The sequence below is a fragment of the Mustela nivalis genome (assembly GCF_964662115.1).
Source record: "Mustela nivalis genome assembly, chromosome: 6".
In the NCBI taxonomy this organism is placed as follows: Eukaryota; Metazoa; Chordata; class Mammalia; order Carnivora; family Mustelidae; genus Mustela; species Mustela nivalis.
The window spans coordinates 109,565,085-109,588,471 of record NC_139025.1 but is presented as its reverse complement, the minus strand read 5'-3'; the positions used below and the strand labels follow the sequence as shown (position 1 = coordinate 109,588,471).

The 23,387-nt window shown below is 35.8% G+C and overlaps 2 protein-coding genes across 7 annotated transcripts in view; one reads left to right on the top strand and one right to left on the bottom strand.

The window, feature by feature from the left end:
- TEX9 (testis expressed 9) overlaps positions 1-23,013 on the top strand; it is an 81,193-nt gene extending 58,180 nt beyond the window's left edge. For 2 of the 4 annotated variants that reach the window (XM_082733842.1, XM_082733844.1), the window contains 2 exons: positions 5,458-5,592; positions 22,690-23,013. In XM_082733842.1, coding sequence (XP_082589968.1) covers positions 5,458-5,592; positions 22,690-22,854 — 300 coding nt within the window. In that variant the 3' untranslated portion in view covers positions 22,855-23,013. Of the gene's footprint in view, positions 1-5,457; positions 5,593-6,453; positions 6,869-22,689 lie in introns of those variants that run through there. The other 2 variants (XM_082733841.1, XM_082733843.1) reach the window with 1 other exon arrangement.
- MNS1 (meiosis specific nuclear structural 1) overlaps positions 5,352-23,387 on the bottom strand; it is a 41,031-nt gene continuing 22,995 nt past the window's right edge. For all 3 annotated transcript variants that reach the window (XM_082733835.1, XM_082733837.1, XM_082733836.1), the window contains 7 exons: positions 21,315-21,544; positions 20,310-20,526; positions 20,101-20,208; positions 14,080-14,337; positions 8,676-8,801; positions 7,236-7,343; positions 5,352-5,514 (listed from right to left, as the gene is read on the bottom strand). In XM_082733835.1, coding sequence (XP_082589961.1) covers positions 7,251-7,343; positions 8,676-8,801; positions 14,080-14,337; positions 20,101-20,208; positions 20,310-20,526; positions 21,315-21,544 — 1,032 coding nt within the window. In that variant the 3' untranslated portion in view covers positions 5,352-5,514; positions 7,236-7,250. The remainder of the gene's footprint in view (positions 5,515-7,235; positions 7,344-8,675; positions 8,802-14,079; positions 14,338-20,100; positions 20,209-20,309; positions 20,527-21,314; positions 21,545-23,387) is intronic.

Sequence of the window (23,387 nt, the reverse complement as noted above, 5' to 3'; positions counted from 1 at the left end):
CTATTCCATGAGCATGGAACTTTTTTCCATTTCTTTGTGTCTTCCTCAATTACTTTCATGTGTATTCTATAATTTTCTGGGTACAGATCCTTTGCTTCTTTGGTTAAATTTATTTCTAGGAATCTCATGGCTTTGGGTGCAGCTGTAAATGAGATCGACTCAATTTCTCTTTCTTCTGTCTCATTCTTGGTGTATAGAAATGCAACTGATTTCTGTGCATTGATTTTATATCTTTTTTTTAAAAAAGATTTTTATTTATTTGACAGAGATCACAAGTAGAGAGGTAGGTGGGGGTGGAGGGGATGCAGGTTCCCTGCTGAGTAGAGAGCCCGACGTGGGGCTCAATCCCAGGACCCTGGGATCGTGACCTGAGCCGAAGGCAGAGCCTTTAACCCACTGAGCCACCCAGGTGCCCCTTGATTTTATATCTTGACACTTCATATGAATTCCTTTATGAGTTCTGGCAATTAGGGGGTGGAATCTTTTGGGTTATCCACATAAAGTATCATGTCATCTGCTAAGAGTGTTTGACTACTTCTTTGCTGATTCAGATGCCTTTATTTCTTTTTGTTGTCTGATTGCTGAGGCTAGGACTTCTAGTACTTGTTGAATAGCAGTGGTGATATTGGACATCCCTGCCGTGTTTCTGACCTTACAGGAAAAGCTCTGAGTTTTTCCCCATTGAGAATGATATGTACTGTAGGTTTTTCGTAGACGGTTTTATGGTATTGAGGTATGTTCCCTCTATCCCTACACAGTGAAAAGTTTCAATCAAGAAAGGATGCTGTACTTTCTCAAATGCTTCTTCTGTGTCTATTGAGAGGATCATATGGTTCTTGTCCTTTCTTTTATTTATGTAGTGTATCACATTGATTTACCGATGTTGAACCCTTATAGCCCTGGAATTAATCCCAGTTGGTCGTGATGAATAATCCTTTGACTGTATTGTTGGATCCTTTTGGCTAGTATTTTGTAAGAGTTATTACATCCATGTTCATCAGGGACATTGGTCTGTAATTCTCCTTTCTGATGAGGTCTTTGTCTGGTCTTCGGATCAAGGTAATGCCTCAAAGAAAGAGTTTGGAAGTTTTTCTTCCATTTATATTTTTTGAACAGCTTCAGAAGAATAGGTGTTAATCCTTCTTGAAATGTTTGGTGAAACTCTCCAGGGAAGCCATCTGGTCCTGGGCTCTTGTTTTTTTTGGGGGGGGGGGGAGATTTTTGATTACTGCTTCAATTTCCTTACTGGTTATGGATCTGTTCATCTTTTCTATTTCTTTTTGGTTCAGTTTTGGTAGTTTATAAGTCTCTAGGAATGCATCCATTTCTTTCAGATTGTTTGATTTGCTGGCATATAGTTGCTCATAATGTGTTCTTATAATTGTTCGTATTTCTTTGTTGTTAGTTTTGATCTTTCTTCTTTTATTCATGATTTTGTTTGGGTCCTTTCTCTTTTCGATAAGTCTGACCAGGGGTTTATCAATCTTATTCTTTCAGAGAACCAGTTCTTAGTTTCATTTATCTGTTCTACTGTTCTTTTGGTTTCTGTTTCATTGATTTCTGCTCTGATCTTTATTATTTCTCTTCTCTTGCTGGGTTTAGGCTTTATTTGCTGTCCTATCTCAGCTCTTCTAGATATAAGTTTAGCTTCTGTATTTGAGACTTGGTTTCTTGAGAAAGACTTGTGGTGCTATATACTTCCCTCTTAGGACTGCCTTTGCTGCATTCCAAAGGTTTTGAACAGTTGTGTTCTCATTTTCATTTGTTTCCATGATTTTTAAAGTTCTTTAATTTCCTGATTGACCCATTGGTTCTTTAGTGGGATGCTTTTTAGCCTCCATGTATTTTTCTTTCCAACTTTCCTCTGGTCATTCAGTTCAGCTTTAGGGGACAAGAATGAAAATGGCGGCCTCCCAATCTCTGGCCCCAGAGAAGCCGAGAACTTGGGATCCCACTCCTCAGTGAGCCCTCAGAGAAAAGCAGTCAGTCACTCCTGTCTCCCTGGTTTCTGGCTGCACCCTATGCTCTAACTCCTAAAAGTTCTGATTTTGTGCTCCGCTGCTCTGTCACTTGCCAGTAGCCAGCTGATGGAAGCTCCCTCCCCGCTATGGTGTGTCTTCCCATATATCACCTCATACTCACTTCTCCGTACCACCTACCTTCCAGAAACTGGTCACTTTTCTGTTCATAGAATGGCTGCTACTCTTTTCTTTGATCTCTGATTGAGTTTGCAGGTATTCAGAATGATTTGATAGCTATCTAACTGAATTCCTGGGACCGGATGAAATTAAAGTCTCCTACTCCTCTGCTATCTTGGACTCTTCTTGGTGTTAATTTTTCTTAAAATATTTGGTATAATTCTCCAGTAAAGCCATCTGGTTCGGGGATTTCCTTGCTGAGAGGTTTTTGAGTGCTCCTTCAGTCTGCTAACTAGTTACATATTTGTATTGCCTGAACTAATTTCCTATTTCTTCATCATTCAGTTTTAGTAGTTTGGTAGTGTCTAGGAATTTACTTCATCTAGGTTATCCAATTATTGGTGTATCATTGCTCAGAGTATTCTCTTATCCTCTTTATTTCTGTGGTTTTAGTTGTAATGTCTACTGTCCCATTTACAATTTTATTTCTGTAAGTCAGTTTTAATATCCCCTTTCATTTCTGCTGTTATTTGAGTCTATCTTTTTTTGCCTAGATAAAGTAAATTTTGTTGATCTTTTCAAAGAACCAACTCTTAGTTTCATTGATTTTTCTCTACTATTATTTTATTCTCTATTTATCTCTGATCTAATCTTTAGTATTTCCTACTTTCAGCTAGCTTTGGGTTTAGTTCTATAGTTTAGTTCTTTAGTTGTTATGATTTGAGATCTTTATTCTTTTTTAACATAAACATTTGTAGCTATACATTTTCACATTAGCATTGCTTTCATTATATCCTGTAAGTTTTGGTACATTGTGTTTTAGTTGTCATTTATCTGAAGATAATTTCTAACTTCCCTTATGATTTCTTCTTTGATCCATTGGTTAAGAGTATATTGCTTAATCCCCACATATTTATAGATTTTCCAGTTTTCCTTCTGATGTTGATTTTGAGTTTCATTTAGTGTGAACAGAAAGTTTGTATGGCTTCAGTCTTTTAGAATTTACTAAGACTTGTTTTGTGGCCTATGATCTGTTTTGGAGAATGTTCCATGTACACTTAAGAAAAATGTGTATTTGGGGCCACTTGGGTGGTACAGTCAGTTGAGTGTTGACTCTTGGTTTCAGCTTCAGCTCAGGTTATAGTCTAAAGGTGGTGAGATTGAGCCCTGTCGGGCTCCACATTTAGCACAGTCTGCTTGGGTTTCTCTCTCCCTCTCTCTCTGCCCTTCACCCCTGCACATGCTCACATTCTCTCTCAAATAAATAAATCTTTAGGGGTGAAACAAAGGAAAAATGTGTATTTTGCTTTTGTTGGGTGGAATGTACTATATACATCTTTTGGGCCCAGTTGGTCTGCTGGGTTGTTCATGTACTGTTCTTAATGCCCTTCTTTCTTGTTGTTATATCCATAGGTGGGATATTGAAGTCTACTATAATCACCGAGGTTTTTTTTCCTCCACCAGTTCTGTCAATGTTTGCCTCATATATTTAGGAACTGATGTTTGGTGAATATACAATTGTTGTAATTTCTTGGTGAATGAAGCATTTTATTACATAATGGCCTTTTTGTCTCTCATAACTGTTTTGACTTATAGTCTATTTTGTCTGATACTATTATAGACCCCCCTGTCCTCCTTTGGGTACCATTTGCATGCAGTGTCTTTTTTCATTTTTCCAATGTAAGTCCTTATATCTCTTGTAGACAATATACAGTTCAATCTTATTTTTTTAAATACAATCTAGGGGAAGTTTAATTCATTTACATTTCCAGTTATTGCTGATGGGGAAGAACTTCCCATTACCGTTTTGATTTGTTTTCTGTATGTCTTAAAGCTCTTTACCCTGTCATTTAAATGTTTAACTTCCTAGGAGCCTCAGCCCTGCTTCTTCTCTGGGCCTTCAATGTTGCATTTTATTCCTCAGCCCATAATCTCTTGTACCTAGACATTCATGGTTATGCAGACCCTCTGTAGGCCCTATGTGCAGCAGTTCCCACCACTGCTTCCAGCAGCCTCCAGCCTGATACATAAACTGTGTCACCATTCCATCAGTGCTCTGAATCAGGTGAGACAGTCCCTCAGGCAATCCCCAAACAAGTCAGACCATTACAGGCAAATTCTACTCTTCTTTCCACGAATTGAAAAGCTTCCTTCCATTATGCCAGGAGGGTAAGGGGGAAAAGGGTGAGCATAAATGCCATGAAATTTCCTATCATTTTTGAATATGGCTTTTTAGGTGTTTGCTTGGCTGTTACTGCTTAGTTGGCTTCTATACTGCTCACAACACTACAGTGTCTTCAGTGTGTGCATGTGTGTTTGTTGGGGGACAAGGGCCCGGAACTTTGTAGTCTGCCATCTTCGTGACATCACTATCAATTATCTTTTAAAGAGATTTATTTTAATAAGAAGTCTACTAATATTTATGTTATTATTTCTGTTACTTTATATATGTATGTAGATTCAGATTTCCTCCTGGTATCATTGCCATTTTGCATGAAAGGCTTAACATTTATTTAAGTATAAGGTCTTCCTGTACTTTGTTAAATTCTAATGACCAAAGTTCATTGTCCTTCTTTTCCATTGTCCAAACTGATGCTGAGCCCATTTGGATAAATTTTGCTAAGATCACAAACTCTCTCTCCCTTGTCAGGCCTGTGGCTGAATTCTCTGCTCAGCTCTTTAGACCATAGCTGTTGCCTTTCATGTGTTCCTAGGGGTCTCACCCTGCCCACGGGGTATTTGGGGTATTTAAGTGTCTACCAGGGATTTGAGGAAATTTTGAGGGCTCCATTCTTTCTAGGATTTGTCAACTGAAAATTTCTGCCACCCTGGCAACCCTGTTTTCTCATTTCTCAAACCAGTAAGACTGCTACTTTTTCCTCGAGGTCCATCTCCTGTGAACCCATGAAGTAGAAAGTGCTCTCAGAAGCCAGCTGACTATAGAAGAAGAAAAAAAAAAAAAAAAAAGCCAGCTGACTATGGACTTCAGCCAGTATATTTCCCTTTTTTCAAGGAGCATTATCACCTCCAGTTTCTGCTTACTACTGATTATTCATCTATACCTTCAAATATGTTTTTGTTAACCCCAGAAGAGTTGGTCTACTACAAACTGGCATTACTGGAATTAGAACTAAATTATTTCTAAAATGTTTGAGAGATCATTAAGTTATCAATGTTAGTTATTCAGTAATGCAAAGAAGAAAATTTGCAAAATTTTTATATTTTAGTTAAAGATATTTATTACTAATGTGACAATATTTTTAATAATTTTTTCCAGTAAAGACTGAAGACTATATGGAAGTTTCTTCTCTTTTTGCAGGATATAGCCAATGAAGAACACAAAAAAATTGAAGCACTAAAATCAGAAAACAAGAAGCTAGAAAAACAAAAAGGAGAATTAATGATAGGGTTCAAGAAACAGTTAAAATTAATTGATGTTTTAAAAAGGCAGAAGGTGAGTCTGTCCTTAAAAAACACAGTTAAATCATGGGTATTATTTGGGCCACTCTACTAAAACAGTTATTATTTCTACTTTAGATACGTTTTTTGACACACGTAGGCACAAAATTTTTTAAAGATTTTTTAAAAATTTATTTGACAGAGAGAGATTACACGTAGGCAGAGAGAGAGGAGGGAACAGGCTCCCTGCTGAGCAGAGAGCCCAATGTGCGGCTCAATCCCAGGACCCCAGGATCCCGAGCTGAGCCGAAGGCAGAGGCCCTAACCCACACTGAGGGATCGAGAGATCCCTCGATCTCCCGAGGCACCCCAGGCACAAAATTTTATCTATTAACATACATAATAAGATTTATATACAATGTGTCATCCAAGCAAATGGATATTTTCATGCAAGTATATTAGTAATGTTGCAAATGCGACTAGAAATACTGTATGGATACTCTTTAATTAAAGAAAGTATGTACAAGAATAACTATTATCTTAGGGGATTAGTTTGCCTCTTGAAACAGGGAAGACAAAATTGAATCCCAACTACTGTTTCCTTCTGTCCACAAAGTTACATGGTGGTGAAAAGATACGGAGTCATGGTTCTGCCACTCTCCCTTTTTGCCAAGGCTAGGAATTAAAATGTTATTATTCTCTCAACATGTTGGTTCAGTAACAACCATGGACAAAATAAGTTTTTACAAGCTGACCACTGAATGTAATTTCAAATATCATGTTTATTAGAATTTGAGTACACATTCCAACAGACCTTATCAATTTGATAGCATATATATGTACACACTTTTATCAATTTCCTGTTGTTCTGTGGTCTACGCTTAATACTAAAACAATATTGATTTGTTACAAACAGATGCATATTGAAGCTGCCAAGATGTTGTCTTTCACCGAAGAGGAATTTATGAAGGCACTTGAATGGGGAAATTCATAAATTATCTACTTTATATAGACTTTGTATGTCTAACTGTATGACCCATATATATTTTATTTTAAGTTTTAATGCACTATTTTTACTCTAAGTAATGAAGACATTTGGTAATGAAATCAAAGTAATTCCAGTGAATTCCCTGTTCAGATTTAAGGGATACAAAATTGATATGTAAAATAATAGGAATTTGTTTCTTTCTTGTGACCCACTTGCCATTTAATATAAAGTACTTTATATTAAAGTACTGTAGATTCAGCTCTAGTTCATAAATGGTAAGTTTATGTTATAGAAATTCTGTTTTTAAGTTTTCATTGACAATAAAGCACTTTGAAATTCCTCACTCTTATTCTCTTTCCTTATAGTAGAAAGAAAAAGATACTTTGGCTGGCCAAATCCTGGAAGTAAAGTTCCTAAAATACCAGTGGAACTGTAGTCTGAATGGAGATGCAGAAAAAGTTCTGAGCAGCAGGAGTAGTATGAAGAAGTTAGTCTCCTGGGTTTGGCCTGTAACGTACTTATATATACATGGACTGTTGTGATGTGGTACATAACTCAGATCTTCAAATTATCAGTACAAGAACGAGTTTGACTAAGAGTAATTATGAATTAGAGACACTTTAGAAAATCCAAGTAGATTAAAGATTCAGTATTAACTGTAAAACAAAAGTTACAATGACATCTAGTGGTGAAAACAATCTAGTTTTTACCTAATCTTGATGGTGTCATTTCTCTTCACAAATTTCACTCCTTTTCTGATATACTTTCCTGAACTCTTCACCAAGCATATCGATATCATCCTCTTTTTTAAATACTCCCTACAAGAAAAATATTTTGTGGGTTACTTCAAATGCTAGAGTAGTTCACCAAATGCTAACAAATATATAGACTACAAATTTATGAAGTTAAAGCTCTAAGATATTGTAATTTAATGCATTTATGAAAAAAATCACTGTTCTCTAAAATTATGATTTGATATATATACTGAATATTCTTTGATTTCCTGACTTATCTATCAGCTCCAGTGTAGGAATTTGTAATAGGAATCTGGGCTCTTCTCCCTTACTACTGCAGGTCACGACTGCTAGGATTGGCTGAATGAGAAAGAATTTAATAAGGTCTGAGAGAGGTCAGGGTGAAGAGACTGAGCTTTGCCAGGCTCATGGATGAGACTGGCTTTTGCCTCCATTCTGTGGCTGATCAGCAAACCTTCAGTCTTGCAGGAAAGGCTCCAAGTTTGGAATTAGACCATTTAACCAAGCCCTTTGAAATTCTGCATGCTTTTATTTACTTTTCTTTTCCCTTATACTATACAGTAAAAGCCTCTTAAGTATTTGCTTATATAATTTAAAGGACCTAAAGAATAATTTAGGTCCTTTGGGGATATATCAGGTTTGTTAGGCTCTCCCCATCTCCACATTTACTTTTAAAAAATATCTAAATCCCAGACTCTCCAGAACTTATAAGGTGATGTATTAATTTAAAAAGAAGACTAAATTAATCCTATCAACCAATTAGACTGTAACAACCTCTGGACAAGCAATAATTACTCAATCCCCTTTCTCCCTCCTTAGCACTGCACTAAAAAATAAGCACTTGATTCTTTCAGATGAATAAATTGAATGACATTTCTAAATTTAAAAGATGGAAATTTTATTTACATGCATCCAGATGTTTATATGGCTTATGAAACTCAGTTGTTACTTCATTTATAGTCAGAATGTATCTCACTTATACATGAAAATCTTATCTTTTGGAAGTACTTTCAAAAACAGGTTCCCTAGTACTTATTTAAAACTTCCCATTAGATAGCAGATCTGTCTCAGACTTGGTTCAAGCATGTGTCTGTTAGCAGTGTTACCAATTACAAGACTTTCCTGTATGTCATCAGCTTTAGTGTACAAAGTATCACAACTGATTTCAAGTAGTTTAGTTTTAGACTTCTAAAATTGAAATTCAGAAAATCTAGCACCTGCTTCTAAGAATGTGCCAAGACCAACTCTCTCATTTTAGAGACAGATGTCAATGACTGCTTAAGATCCTACTGCTGCTTTAAGCAAAACCTAGACTCTCTGAAATCCTAGTTACCATGTAATTTTCCCCACTATTGGAGGTCAGGAAGATTATACCTTGAGTTAAATCTCACTTACTTTAGGGAGATAGCCTAGTAATTTTGTAGCATGTTCTTTGAGAAGTTTTAGTCTTTCTTCTTCTATAATTGCATTAATACATCCTTGTCTTCTTTGCTGCAACTGCCATTCTTCTAGTTCACGTTGCTGGAAATGTAAATAAAATTTTATTGTCACAGCATACATTAATCTTTTAAGAAGTCATTAAACCTATTCTCATAATGAATTAGACAAAATTGATGAACTATTTTTGATACTAACTTCAGAATATACCATATTCTGAAGATAGATATATCTTATATTTATTATATATACAATATATACAACATCTATCTTTTAAAGTTACGAAAACAGTAGTCATGACTGGGTTTTTAGGGAGGCAAGTATATATTTCTAGGACAATATACCTTCATTACCAAGGAAAACATTTTCAAAGAAGGGATCTCCTAATTTATTCAGATATTTATATAATGTTAACCATATGCCCAGTGCTGAAGGCAGTTTACTGTATAAAACAAAATAGGGAGGCACCTGGTTGGCTCAGTAGGTTAAACCTTTGCCTTCAACTCAGGTCATGATCTCGGGGTCCTGGGATCGAGTCCTGTATCAGGCTTTCTGCTCAGGAGGGAGCCTGCTTCCTCCTCTCTCTCTCTCTCTGCCTGCCTCTCTGCCTACTTGTGATCTCTGTCAAATAAATAAATAAAACTTAAAAAAAAAAAAACCAGGGCGCCTGGGTGGCTCAGTGGGTTAAGCTGCTGCCTTCGGCTCAGGTCATGATCTCAGGGTCCTGGGATCGAGTCCCGCATCGGGCTCTCTGCTCAGCGGGGAGCCTGCTTCCTCCTCTCTCTCTCTCTGCCTGCCTCTCTGCCTACTTGTGATCTCTCTCTGTCAAATAAATAAATAATATCTTTAAAAAAAAAACAACAAAAACCAAACAGGGATATCTAAAAGGTAAATAGTTCCAACAGAAGAATCAGTGTTTCAGAGCACCTGGGTATCTCAGTGGGTTAAGCCTCTGCCTTTGGCTCAGGTCATGGTCCTGGGGTCCTGGGATTGAGCCCCGAATTGGGCTCTCTGCTCAGTGGGGATCCTGCTTCCCTCTCTCTCAGCCTGCCTCTCTGCCTACTTGTGATCTCTGCCAAATAAATAAATAAAATCTTAAAAAAAAAAATCCAATCTTGGGACTTGCTGAGCTTTAAAAAAAAAAAACAAAAACTGGTGTTTCTCAGGAGAGAGTTTTGAATGCTCTTATATAACCACATCAAACTTCTGTACCATATACTATGGAAGAGAGGACCAGCTTTAACAGTTTTAGGGCTTAGGGGCGCCTGGGTAGCTCAATGGGTTAAAGCCTCCGCCTTCGGCTCAGGTCATGATCCCAGGGTCCTAGGATGGAGCCCCACATCAGGCTCTCTGCTCAGCAAGGAGCCTGCTTTCCTTCCTCTCTGCCTGCCTCTCTGCCTACTTGTGATCTCTGCCAAATAAATTAAAAAAAAAAAAAAAAAAGTTTTAGGGCTTAAAAGAACTCTTATGGAGCCATACCCAAATAATCCTGTTGGAAAGGGTAGGGTGCTAAAGGCAGACCACTGAAGTGGTGAATTCCCACCTAGAATTAAAGTAATGTTAATGTTAAGCGTGTCTTTGTAGTAACTATCGTTTCCTAGGCTCATTATTTTTTCAGACCAGTCCTTATCAAAGTCATGTGAACTAGAAAAGAGTATGTCTGTTTTCCTACAATGGGAGACCAGCTTCTACATAACCTAATAACTCTTCATAGTTACCAATGAAGAAAAACGGGAATGCTAGGACACAGCCATTTCCAGTGCCACTTAAACATGTAATTGCTTCTCATGAAAGTATTTCATCTACTATAATACTATCTGCATTACAGAATCAGACATAGCATTGATAACAGCTAATTGAGAAAAGACATTCTCATCCATCTTGTTTTTGAATCAAAGAGTTGAGTGGCCCTTATTTATGTTACCTCTAAGATCAAATAGGGTAACAGAATCTGCCATGGAATTGTTACATCTGAGTTGTTGTTTTTTGTTTGTTTGTTTGTTTTGAAGACTACATTTCTAAGGCTCCCTTACAGTCAGGTGTGGTCAAAATAGGACTTGGTTTCTGCCAACGGAATATAAGCAGATAGTTTATTCTTTCTCATAAAAGTCTGTATGACCTATCTACTAAGACACCATAAATTTGGTCTCTGTACCTGTAGCCAAACCTAATTCTAACTGATATGTTCCTTATAAAAAGGAGATACAAGAAAGTTCTATAATGTTGTGAGAAAAACTCACTTGTTAAATTTTTGTCCAATGATGTATAGTCTCTAATTTGGGTATAATACAAGATTTCTCTTCTTAGGATGTGGTAAACACATTAAATATCCTAATAAACATTTTTATACTAAACTAGGATAAAAAGTTTAGAAAACTCTGAAATTTAGGACAAATTCTGAATAGCTGGTAGTAGGAAACTGCTTCCTGGGGAGTTTCAGATTTTTGTCTGCCTAAACATATGATTTCTTAAAAAGCTAGACAGTATTATAGATACCTATTTAGGAATATCTTCAAAATCTAGAAATCAGTTAGAGCCTCATAGGATTATAATGGAAAGGATTATCATGTTCCATGATAATGAAAATCCACCCTTGCCTTGGGATGTGACCCAATCTTAGACACTTGAAGCACACAGCTTCATACTAGGAATATTTACATTAAAGAAAATTAAGACAAATTGTTTCCAACTTTGTCATTTAGACATCTGGAAATATGGCAACAGAACTGTGGTGTGACGTTAAGTAAGAAGAGAGGTGAGCCAAAGTATCTCAACACTTCATGGAGCAGGCAAAAGACAGAACTGATCTCTCTTGGTTTTCTGTGATACACCATCCAGATTCTCTTGCCTTTCTAACCATCTCTTGGTCATGTCATTGTTTTCTTCCTCCTCCTCCTACCATCAAGTAAGAATGTTCACCAAGACTTGACTGGCCCTTCTTACTGGAATCATCTTAGCTTGAACCTCTCTCTGTGCTGCTTAATGCGAGATATGTATTTGTAGGAAAATTTGACCTAAGCTTTGTTCTTCTGGGTCAACTGCCTTAAGAATATTTTCAATTTGCATTTCCATTTCAAACACACCATGATTTAAACTGAAGTATTATATCTTTTTTGTTCTACCTCATAACACAACAGCATTTGGTAGTCTTTGAGTTTCTAATATTTAAAACCTTGGGAGTTATTTTGACTCCCTCCTCCACTCTACCCTTCATGGTCCAAAAAAGCTATACCAGTCTCATCTTACTTTAAAAATATTTAAACTCTTCCCTTTCTTGCTTCCATTGCTTTGTGAACCTATTCCAGGTCCTCATCACCTCTTTCTTGAATTACTACCTTCTCCTCTTGCTAAAGATCATCAGTTTCCTATTGTATCTTATCTAGACTCCTCTGCCTATCATTCAAGTTTCTGGTTGTGGTATTTCTATATGTTGCCAACTTAGAATAGCCTTCTGCTTTTATTCATCTTTTATGTATTTCCAGGTAAACCCACATAGTTCTGCCAGAAATGTCCAGTTGACCCATGAATAACACAGGTTTGAACTGCACAGGTCCCCTTACCAGTAATTTTTTTTTTCGATAAATACAATATAGTACTGTGAATGTATTTTCTCTTTTTATTTTCTTGATAACATTTTCTTTTCTCTGGCTTACTTTGAGAATGTAGGGTGTAATACATATATAAAATAAGTGCTAATTGAATCTTTATGTTATCAGTAAGGCTTCTGTTCCTCAGTAGGTTATTAAGTTTTGGGGGAGTCAGAAGTTAATTGTGGATATTTGACTGGGTGAGGGGGATGGTTCAGCACCCCTCACCCATGTGCTGTTCATGGGTCAACCATATTGCACAATTAGTAAATTACAACTACCAAATTCTATAAATGTTTACATAGTACATTTAGGAAATGTACTCTTAGTATAATTTTATATATAATCAAGTCTTTTACAAATTTGTACCCTATTTTTTGCACTACCCTAGAAGCTACCAGAATTAATTTTTATTTTGTTTCCTTCACCAACACTCAGCAGCATGCCTAACAGGTCAGTATCTGTTGATTACAAGAATATCTCAAGATTTCTTCCTGCCCACCCATACAGGAAGAGATCATCATTACCATAAGTAACTTTATTAATCCCTGCTCTGCTAGTTACTTGCTGTGAAACCTTGAGCAATATATATGTCATCTCTCTATGCCTTAGTTTCCACATCTTTAAAATGGGGGTAGAATAATACCTAACTCACAGGGTTGAAAATTTAAAGTTATCACTTTGCTTATAATGAGCTTAGAATAGTAAATGATGTATGTAAACAATAAATTTCCATTGTTAACTGCTACCACTTCCATTAATCAAATATTTACCATATGCCTAATCTGTATTCTTCATATTTAGAGTTATTTGTACTTACAGAGTACTTATATATTATTTGGTTCTTATAGCTCAACACTCTAGTAAGGCAGATTATTTAAGTATTATTTCAGGTTTATGAATGAAACATATGTGTCCAAAGGCACAAATCTAGTTCCCTCTCCAACTCTGAAATCTACATTGCCAGCTAAGAAATCTCCCCCTGGGGCCTAAGAATTAATGTGGACAAAATGGAATTATATATCCCCTTGAAATCCATTTTTCCTTGTTTTCTTTAGGACCTCACCCATTCACTGAAGATGGTAGCAGTAGTATTATTTAGTAGTAGTAGCAGCAGCCATAATCCTGCTCTTACCTCTCCAGACCTAACTGGTCACCAAGCCCCATCAAAGCTATCTCCCTCATATCTCCCCCTTTCTCCATTTGCATGGGTTTTCCCCACCTCTCACTGACTTACCATAGTAATGTCCTAACTGGTCTCTTTGTCTCCAGTCTTACTCCCCTCACTCTACCCCAATATCCCTACTCAAGTCATCTTTCCAAGTGCAGAACTTAACCATGTAGCCTACTTAATTCTTCAGTGGGTCCACCTGGATAAAGAACACTTTCCTTAAAATAGCATCCAGGGCATTCATGATCTGTGTCCCCTCTACCATACCAAGATGCCCATACCTGTATAATTATTATCACATGTACATGGCCTATCTTTATAATGATTGCTTTTATATATTTTTATACAAGACCATAAACTCATAGATATCATGGACTTAGTTGTATTTATGTTCTCAACACCAGCCAACCAGTGTCTAGCACAATGGAAAGCATCAATAAATATATTCTAGATGCATTAAGGAATGATTGGTCAGAAAACGTCTATACCATATGTTAGTAAACAGATAACCTAACAGCAAGGGTCTCAGTTAAATGCTTAGTGGAGGAACAGATGAGCTGATTGTTGGTTCAGTGATAATTAAAAAAACAGAACACTTTCTTACTTTGTCTGCAAGGAACTGGTTGCGACGCTCTTCAATGAGTTTTTCCACAGCCCTCCTGTGTTCTAGTTGCTTCATTCTTTGTTTCTGAGCATTCATCAGTTCTATCCGATCATCCTCAGCAAGCTTAGCTAGCATAGCCTTTCTGAAGGTCTCCTCTTCCTCTTTCGCAGCCTGGAGTACTAATTCCTTCAGGGCCATTTGTTCTATAAAATCTTGCTTCAACTCCCTTTGCTTTCTCAATTTCTCTTCTGCTTCCTCCTAAACAACAATCCATATAAACATTAATTCGGTAACTGTTTCTTTACAGCAGATTTACAGAGAAAGGGTGGATAGAGTTTGGTTGAGTGCAGTGTTAAAATAAGAAATAAAACTGAAAAACTAACTTTTTCAAGATAACACTTTTCCCCATCCTTTTAAGACTCACTGGATAAAGGACATGTTACCTATGGATTGCCTTCTTTTCTTTTTAAATTTTAATTTATATATATTTTGGAAGGAACTGATATAAAAACTTTTTTACACACCTGAGGTTATTAAATCTGTGAAATATTATTTACCCACTATGAATCATTCTAGAATCTTGCCTGAAACTGTGGTTCAAATCACTGGTAAATATTTTTCAGAATAACAATCTAGAAATGACAATCACAAGTTTTTTGGGAAAATTCAAAATTACTTGGCACAGTTAAAGTCTTTTCCTACAAGCTTTAATTTTCCTAACATTTTATTAATAAAAAATTTTAAACATAACTGAAAAATGTTTACAGTGACCATCCATCTAACATCTAGATTCTATTTTTGCTTTATTGTTATCCAATTAGGACTGATATAAATTTTAATTCCTTCTCAACTGTAACCAGCCTTGCCTAATTCTAACACAATTTCCAGGAGGTAAGCCATATCCTCAAGGCATTCAAAATACTGCCTTAACAACAGCTGTGTGAGCAGGGCTTTACATGTAACACAAACTATAAGGGATTTACTACAGGCCAGCAGATGGCATAGAGGGCCAGGGAACCAGCTGCCATCTTGGTTACCATCTATTTTTTGTAGAGTTAACCATCATGGCTCAAATTCCATGATGGTAACTACCAAAACTATTCCCAACGACCCAGTCTTCTATGTATGATTTGCAACCTCACTTCGCCTACTTCTGTCTTCACACCTTTAAGTGCAAGGATAACTCGGGAGATTACGTAGGTCGTATGAAGAATTATGGCTACAAGAAGAGAAATGTGTTTTTAATTTTATAGTCTTTATAATAAAGTAAGACAAAAAGGGTAGGAGTGGGTTTTAAGTGAATCAGTCTGTAATATCAGTGATGGTAACTCTGTTCATTATCTTGAATATTCAACCTCTTTGTCCTCACTTACCTCTATCTAATCTGTTCAGATCTCACCTCCAGAAAGTCTTTTCTAATCACTCTAATTCCTTTTAGGAATTAGAATTCTCTTTTGGGCCTTTGATACCATTCAATTTTCCCAACATTTAATTTTATTTGATATGCCTGTGCCCTATCTCCTCACTAACTATAAATTCTAGAGGGCATTTTAAAAAAAATTTTATGTATCATATCTGTTATTTTAGTTTATGATACTGGGCACGGTGTTATAATATTACAGTTTGTGTTCATCTGCCATGTATGATATAGAAGTCAGAAGGCTCAGTGAAGGCAGATACTGTCTCAGCTTTGAATTCCTCCAGAGCTTATCATAATACCTAATACACCGAAAACACACATTGAATCAAATGAATTGATGACATCTCCTGGGACCCATCTCCCATACAAATTTTAGTAATGGTAAAGACATCTGGGTAAAAATCAGGGAAGTGTTAGCAAAACAAAACAAAACAAAACACAATTCTGCTTTTTTCTACTAGAAAAGTGTTCCTGTACTCTTAGATCTGTTTGGATCAGGATTTTATACATATAAGTAATATGGACTGCATAATTTTACAACCCATAATGTGGTTTAAGAAATAGCTTTTTACTGAAGGTTTGAAATAATTTGCTGTAAAACTACTCTGAGTCTGGAAACTTTTAGAGGTATCTTGGTCTGGGTTCTCCTATGAAAGCAGAGCCTTACACAAATATTTGTGTATACATATTTTATGAGAGAAGATCTCAGGAAGCATCAGTGAGAGAAAAGCAGAGAGAAATAGAGAAGGAAGAAAAGCCAACACATGGGTACATCAGTTAACTGGTTACTATGTGGGCAACTGTGGCTTAATCCTGCCAAGACCTTGTGAGGAATGCATGGAGCACCTTTCAGGTCTGTCCACAAGGCTGACAGGAAGAAGCATTCATCCCTTAATTTCTGTCCCCTCTTGGCTGAGGAATTACCCCAAGGGTGTTAACTCCCAGCCCCCACCAACTCCACCACACTTTAGTTCCTTAACTTTTTTGGGTAACTTGATACTAGATATATATAAATCGATTACATTGTTTTTAAAAAGAAATGTACATATTTTACATTTCTTCTATGCAGTTAGTCATTAAGAATATATATGCAATTGGTTTTTATATCAATACGTGGTTTTTGGTTTCCTCCTCACTGATGAAACAGTATCTAAAATGATCTGTTTTAATATAGCTGAAAAATATTAAAAATAATACTAAAAGCTAACAATTTATTTTATATTGGCTACTCATATATTTGTTTAATGAAATGTTTGTTCAGATTTCTTGTTCATTAATAAACACTGGGTTCTTTGTATTCTATTATTGAGTTATAAACATTCTATGTTCTGAAGAAAAGGTTTTGTAAGATACATGTAGGGAATACTGTTTCCCAGACTGTGGCTTACATTTACATTTTCCTAAGTGTTAGGAAGTTACTAGTTTTGATGAAACCCAATTCAACTTTTTCCTTTATGGAAAAGACCCTTTATGGGTCTTGCCTTTTTAAACTACTAAAATATCTTCACCCTTCTAAAGGTTATAAGGTCTTTCTGCAGTGTTTTCTTCTAGAGATTTTGTAGTTTCAGTTTTTTTGTTTGTCTCATTCATTTCAGTTAATTTTTGTATATAATAAGACAGAAAATAATAAGCTGGAGGGCAGGGAAAATAGGCAGAGGTTGGTAAAAGGGTACAGAGTTCAGCTATAAGATGAATAAGTTCTGAGGAGCTAATGTAAAACATAGTGACTATAGTTAAATAACACTGTATTGTATAACAAAATTTGCAAAATTTAAATGCTCTCATCACAAAGATAAACATGTGAGGTGATAGATATTAATTAAGTAGATGGAGAGAATCATTTCCCAATGTAAACTTTTATCAAATCACCGTATACTGTATACTTTAAATATCTTACAAGTGTATATGTTAGTTATACCTCATGAAAGCCGATATTAAAAGTCAGTAACTTGAAAAACCAAAAGCAAGAGTGACCATAAAATAGAAACACATTACCAATATCAGAAATGAAACATGGGATACCACTAGAGACCCTGCAGACATCCAAAGGATAATAAGGGAATTGTATGAACAATTCTACACACACAAGTTTGACAACTTAGAGAAAATGGATAACTTCCTTAAACACCAGTCATTAATACTAACCAAATATGAAATAAGATCATTTGAATTGCCCTATAACTATTAAGGACATTGAATTAATAATTTAAAACTCCGGGGCCAGATAGTTTCATTGGAAAATACTACCAAATGTTTAATGAAGAATTAAAACCAATTTTATACAATCTTCCAGAATATAGGAGAGGAGGGAAAACTTTCCTTTTTATTTTATGAATATCGTATTATCCTGACACCAGTATAAAAACAGAAAACTTAAAACCAATATTCCTCATAAATATGAGTGAAAAAAATCCTTAGCATAATATCAGAAAATAGAATCCAGCCATACATTAAAAGAATTTTATACCAGTGGGATTTATTCCAGTGAATGAAGACTGTTTCAGTATTCAAAAAAAAAAAAAAAATCAATGTAATCCACCAGGATAAAGAAGAAAAAGCACATGATCTTATCTATAAGTGTAGAAAAAGCATTTGACAAAACCTTCATGATAAAAACCTTCAGAAAAATAGGGATAGAAGAGAACTTTAAGTTAATAAAGAACATCTGTCTACAAAAAAAAGTACAGTTAACAGCATGCTTTCCCCTTAAATAGGCAACAAAGAGAGTTGACGTCTATTTCGTCACTCTTATTCAACATAGTGATAGACAAAGCTAGAAGTTTCAGTTAGTACAATAAAGCAAGAAAAGTAAATTAAAAAGATAAAGATAAGAAAAAAGAAGACTCCCTACTCGCAGAAAACATGACTGGTTATGTAGGGGAAAAAAAAAAAACTCCTACAAGTTACTAAGTGAATACGGGAAGGTTATGAGATACAAGATCAATATAAAGTTAATTCACTAATAATGAGTCCATGGATACTGGAATTAAAACAAATTCCATTTATAATTGCTCAAAAAAATGAAATATTTAAATATAAATCTATAAAGCATATACAGGATTTATATACTAAAAACTATAAAACACTGAGGAAACTATTCAAAGATAATATAAATGGGAATCGTATTATGTTCATGGACTGGTAGACTCAACATTGTGAACATGTCAATTCTCCCCAAATGGATACTCAGATTTAATGCAATTCCTATCAAAATCCCAGAAGGCTGTTTTTGTAGATAGAGATAAGATTATTCTAAAATATATATGGAAAGGCTAAAGTAAATTTGAAGACTATAGCTACAGTAATCCAATTCTGTGTGGTATGGGTGGAGGGATAGATACATAGATCAATAGAGCAAAACAGAGGTCCAGAAACAGACCCATACAAATATACTTAACTGTTTCAATAAAGTTCTAAAAGCAATTTGATGTAAGATAGAAAATCTTTTCAACAATTGGTAGGGGCAACGGAACATCTAAAAGCAAAAACCATGACCCAAGTTTCATACCCTATAAGAAATACTAACTGAAAGCAGATCACAGATACAAATGTAAGAGTAAAAAGTTTTAGGAAAAAAAATTCGTCAGGATTTAGACAAAAACTTCCTAGAATTGATGTCAAATTATGATCTATAAAAATTGAAATTGGTGAACTGGACCTCATAGAAACCGAAAACATTTGCTTGGAGAAAGACCCTGTAAGAAGATGAAAAGGCGAGCTACAGGTAAGAGAAAATTTGTAAACCTACAAACCTGACAAAGGACTAGTAACTAGAATAACATAAAGAACTCTCAAAACTCTACAATAAACTAACAACTCAGTTAGAAAACTGGCACGTCATCCTGACATGAGGTCAGAATACGATATTATTCAACCCTGTTTCCTGTGGTTTTCTGACTATTCTATACACTAATAAGAAGGAATATTGAAATCTTCAACTATAATTATAGATTTGTCTCTTTCTCCTTTCAGTTTTATTTCATCCATTTCGAAGCTTTATTTAGGCTCAGCCACCTGTAGGGCTGTTCCAGCCTCTAGATGAATTTATCCTATTGGCATCATGATTTCCACCCTAACTTGCTTTTGATTAGTGATTAGTAAATCTCTCCCCATCCTTCTGTTTTTAAACTATATGTCTTCATACTTAAATTGTGTTTCTCACAGGGGAGACAGTTGAATCACACCTTTTACGCTGTTAACTGCTGCCTAGGACTAGCTTTTTTATCCAGCCTGAAAATTCTTCTAATTTTAGTGGTGTTTTGTTTTGTTTTAAAAGCTTTTATTTACTTATCTCACAGAGAGAAGGAGACAGAGAGTGAGAGAGAAAGCATAAGCAGGGGAAGGAGCAGAAGGAGAGGGAGAAGCAGGGAGCAGAGAGAGCCTGATACAGAGCTCAGTTCCAGGGCTTGGAGATCATGACCTGAGCTGAAGGCAGACGCTTAACCAACTGAGCCACCCAGGTGCCCCTAATTTTAGTGTTTATACTATTTACACATACTATAATTACCAATATAGTTGGATTTGGATCTACCATTTTTCTACTGCTTCATCCCAAAGTGATATGCTCTATTTTAATCATTCTTTCCATTTCCAAAACTTACTCTTAGTTTCATCCTATGTATTTCAGCTTGCTCTTCCTCGTATAATTCTTGTCGCACTTGTTCCAAATCTTCACGTTGCTGCAGCATTTCTTCCAATTTCTGAGTCAACTATTAAATTTTAAAGAAACACACAAACGTTAATAGGAAACAAATTCTATAACAAGTATTTCAGAATTTCTCTAGTGTTAAAGAAGTGGCTATTTTCTTACCATGTTCTGAAGCTGTAGTCTTTTCTCTTCATTTTCTTGAACTTTTGCCATCCGATCTTCTTCTCTTTGTTGCTGCATGTTGGCGAATTCTATAATTTTTCTGTTTTCTTCTTCCATCTCCTCACGTTTCTTCTTTCTCCAGAGAGCCTGCTCTTTCTGAAACTCTTCTATATACTTTCGAGTTACATTCATTTTTTCTAACTTTTTCTGTCTTTCCCTAAAAAGCAATAATGAGTAGTTTTATAGTAATAGAAATAATATTGGAAAACGTGTCATTTCCTTCAGTTGATAATAACATGGGCAAAAACAGCTTTTCTATTTACTTACCTATTTATTTGAGAGAGAGAGAGAGAGAGAGAGAGAGCGCCGCGCACGTGCGCACAGATGAACAGAGCGAGGGACAGAGGGAGGAGAATCTCAAGCAGACCCCCCACTGAGCCTGGAGCTTGACATGGGGTCAGTCTCACAACCCTGAGATCATGACCTGAACCGAAATCAAGAGTCAGATGCTTAAATGACAGAGCCAAGTAGGCGCCCCACAGCTTTTCTACTTACAGTTTATTCATTCATTAATACCACAAACATTTTGAGTATCCACTGTGTACCACTAAATATAATGACAGGTATGAATCTTCTGAGTGAAATACTACTTATACCTCTCTTCTAAACTATTAATGAAGTTTTATGCATCTCACTTCAGAAAGGCCAACAACCTGCACTTCCACGGTCTAGCCAAGAAATGATCAGAATACAAGTCCTCTGACACGATATGTGCATATTTAAGAAAAACAAAGGTTTCATCATTTTGTTACTTAATGAACATTTGTTATCAGGTAACTGTCATGCTTACAAAGATAAACAAGAGTTCTAGTTTATATGATTATAACATTTACTGAGGACTTACTACGTACTAGGCACTGTTCAGTTGCTTTATGTCTTCAAAACGGGCTTAAGATCAATTGAATCTCAATGTTTAGACATGGAAAAAAGCTGGGATAAACTTACAATTGATCTTCTTCATAAATTTTCCTAACAATTTCATCAATCATGAGTTTCTCTTTTAGTAACTGCTCATATGCTTCCTGTTTTTTCTTCTCTTGTTCTTCAAGTTGTTTCTCTAAGTCAAGATAATACTGTGCTTTTACTTGATTCCGTTTGTCTTCCGCAGCACTCTCTTCCTTTACTGCTCTCTCGTGTTCCTCCATCATGGTTTTGGCTATTTCAGCATCACGTTTCTGTTATTAAAACAAGATTCATCTTTCCATTTTCAAATGTGAGCACAGTATGATAGAATATTTCAAAACAGATGTAATGGATTATTATAAAGCCTACTGCATAAAACATTTTCATCTAAGGGAAGTTACTGTCACCTGAAGGGTTTGAATGATGAGTCAAACCTTAAAGAGGCTTTCCCATTCCTTCAAGTAGGTCTCAAGGAAATACAGGAAAAGGATAACTAGTAACTCCACATTTTACAAACAGCAAATAAAATTAGAAGTACCTAATCAATACTATGTTTAAAAAGCAGCAGTCCCCTTTTTCTTTTATTTAAAAGCATATAGGCAATTCTTAACGTCATTGTGTATCAGGTGCATTTACAACAAGGTTGGTACTCTTTTTCATAGAGGTCTGCTATTAAACAGCTCTGAGCAACTCTTATTTTCCCAACCTAAACTTTCCTTCTTGCCTCTGGCCCTTGAAGTCCATCATCTCTCGTTTATTAAATGCCCTTCATAATCACTTTAACTTAGAAGAGCCTTATATATTACTGTGTCTGTTTTCTGTGGCTTTTAATTCACTCACTCAAGACAATTCCCTCTGAGTTGGAGACAATCTTGCTTCTTAACTAGGTTAAACCTCTTATTGATTTTGAGCATTTTGAAATCAGTAACCAAATAAATTGTAAATTAAATATATTGAGGCAATTTTTGTTACCTTTTACCATTATGATCACAATCCAAACACTAGAATGGTTAATAGCATCAAACAGACAAGAAGAAGCAGATTAAACTATGAATGCTGAATGCTATTCCTGATCCAACTGATGCCTTCACACCAAATGCACTATTAATAGGACTTGACCAAAACTCTTTCTCTGCTTCTATTTTCTTACCACATGCTGTACTAGGTTCTTTAAAAAAAAATGTGAAATGATAAAAACATTTATGTACACATTGCCGTAGGTGCCATACACATAGTCAAGTTCTAGGACTATTTGAGTTTAATCTTTATGAACCAATTTTATTTAGAAAATAGAGAAAATTCTTTAAGGAGTCAGATTAAAAGGTACAGTTGCTTTGATAAACCTCAAGTATTGGGGTAAAACTGCAAACTACTAGCCAAAGAGTACATTGTTTATGTTCTACTTTATTTCTTCAAGCTTAGAAAAGAACTATGTGGCTTAGGAAATGAAGTCTCCTCATGCTCTCCTACAACCTGTCTCAACAAAAGCGATGCCAGTCGAGAGCCTGCCGTGCAAAGCTCCCGACTTCTCCCGCACCGACACACGCACACACAGATCACTGGGGCCAGCATCTCATCGTAGTAGATGACTTTATCACATGGCGCTGGTTAAGTATTTTGATATTATTCCTCTAATTGTATGTGTATGTGAACATATATGTGTGTTGAGATCCACACATGGCTGATGTACACATACAGGTTTAAATAAATGGTCTGTGGTATGTATTATTGTCCAACTCGATTTTTCTGTAGCTTTTTTTCTTTTTAGCCTAAAATATATTCAGACCAACTTTAAAAGCCTATTTACCCTACCTCTTCTCTTTAATAGTTGTATAATATCTTTGAAAGGGATCTAGGAGAGAAGGAACTCTACCACCAAAATGCTCTAAATAATAGAGAAACAAGCAGAAGGAACTTACAAAACCATGTAATCAACAGTCAGACCTGTTCATCTACCATCTAGCCTTTCCAAGGGCTCAAATGATGGTGTGCACCCTGCTTGGAAGTATTAACTCAGTAAACCCTATTCTATATTTACTGTATAACACCACTGGTAAGCGTGTCTGAAACTCCTTTGCCCAAGAATAACTCTTGCCCTAACTTGGCAGTATGTCA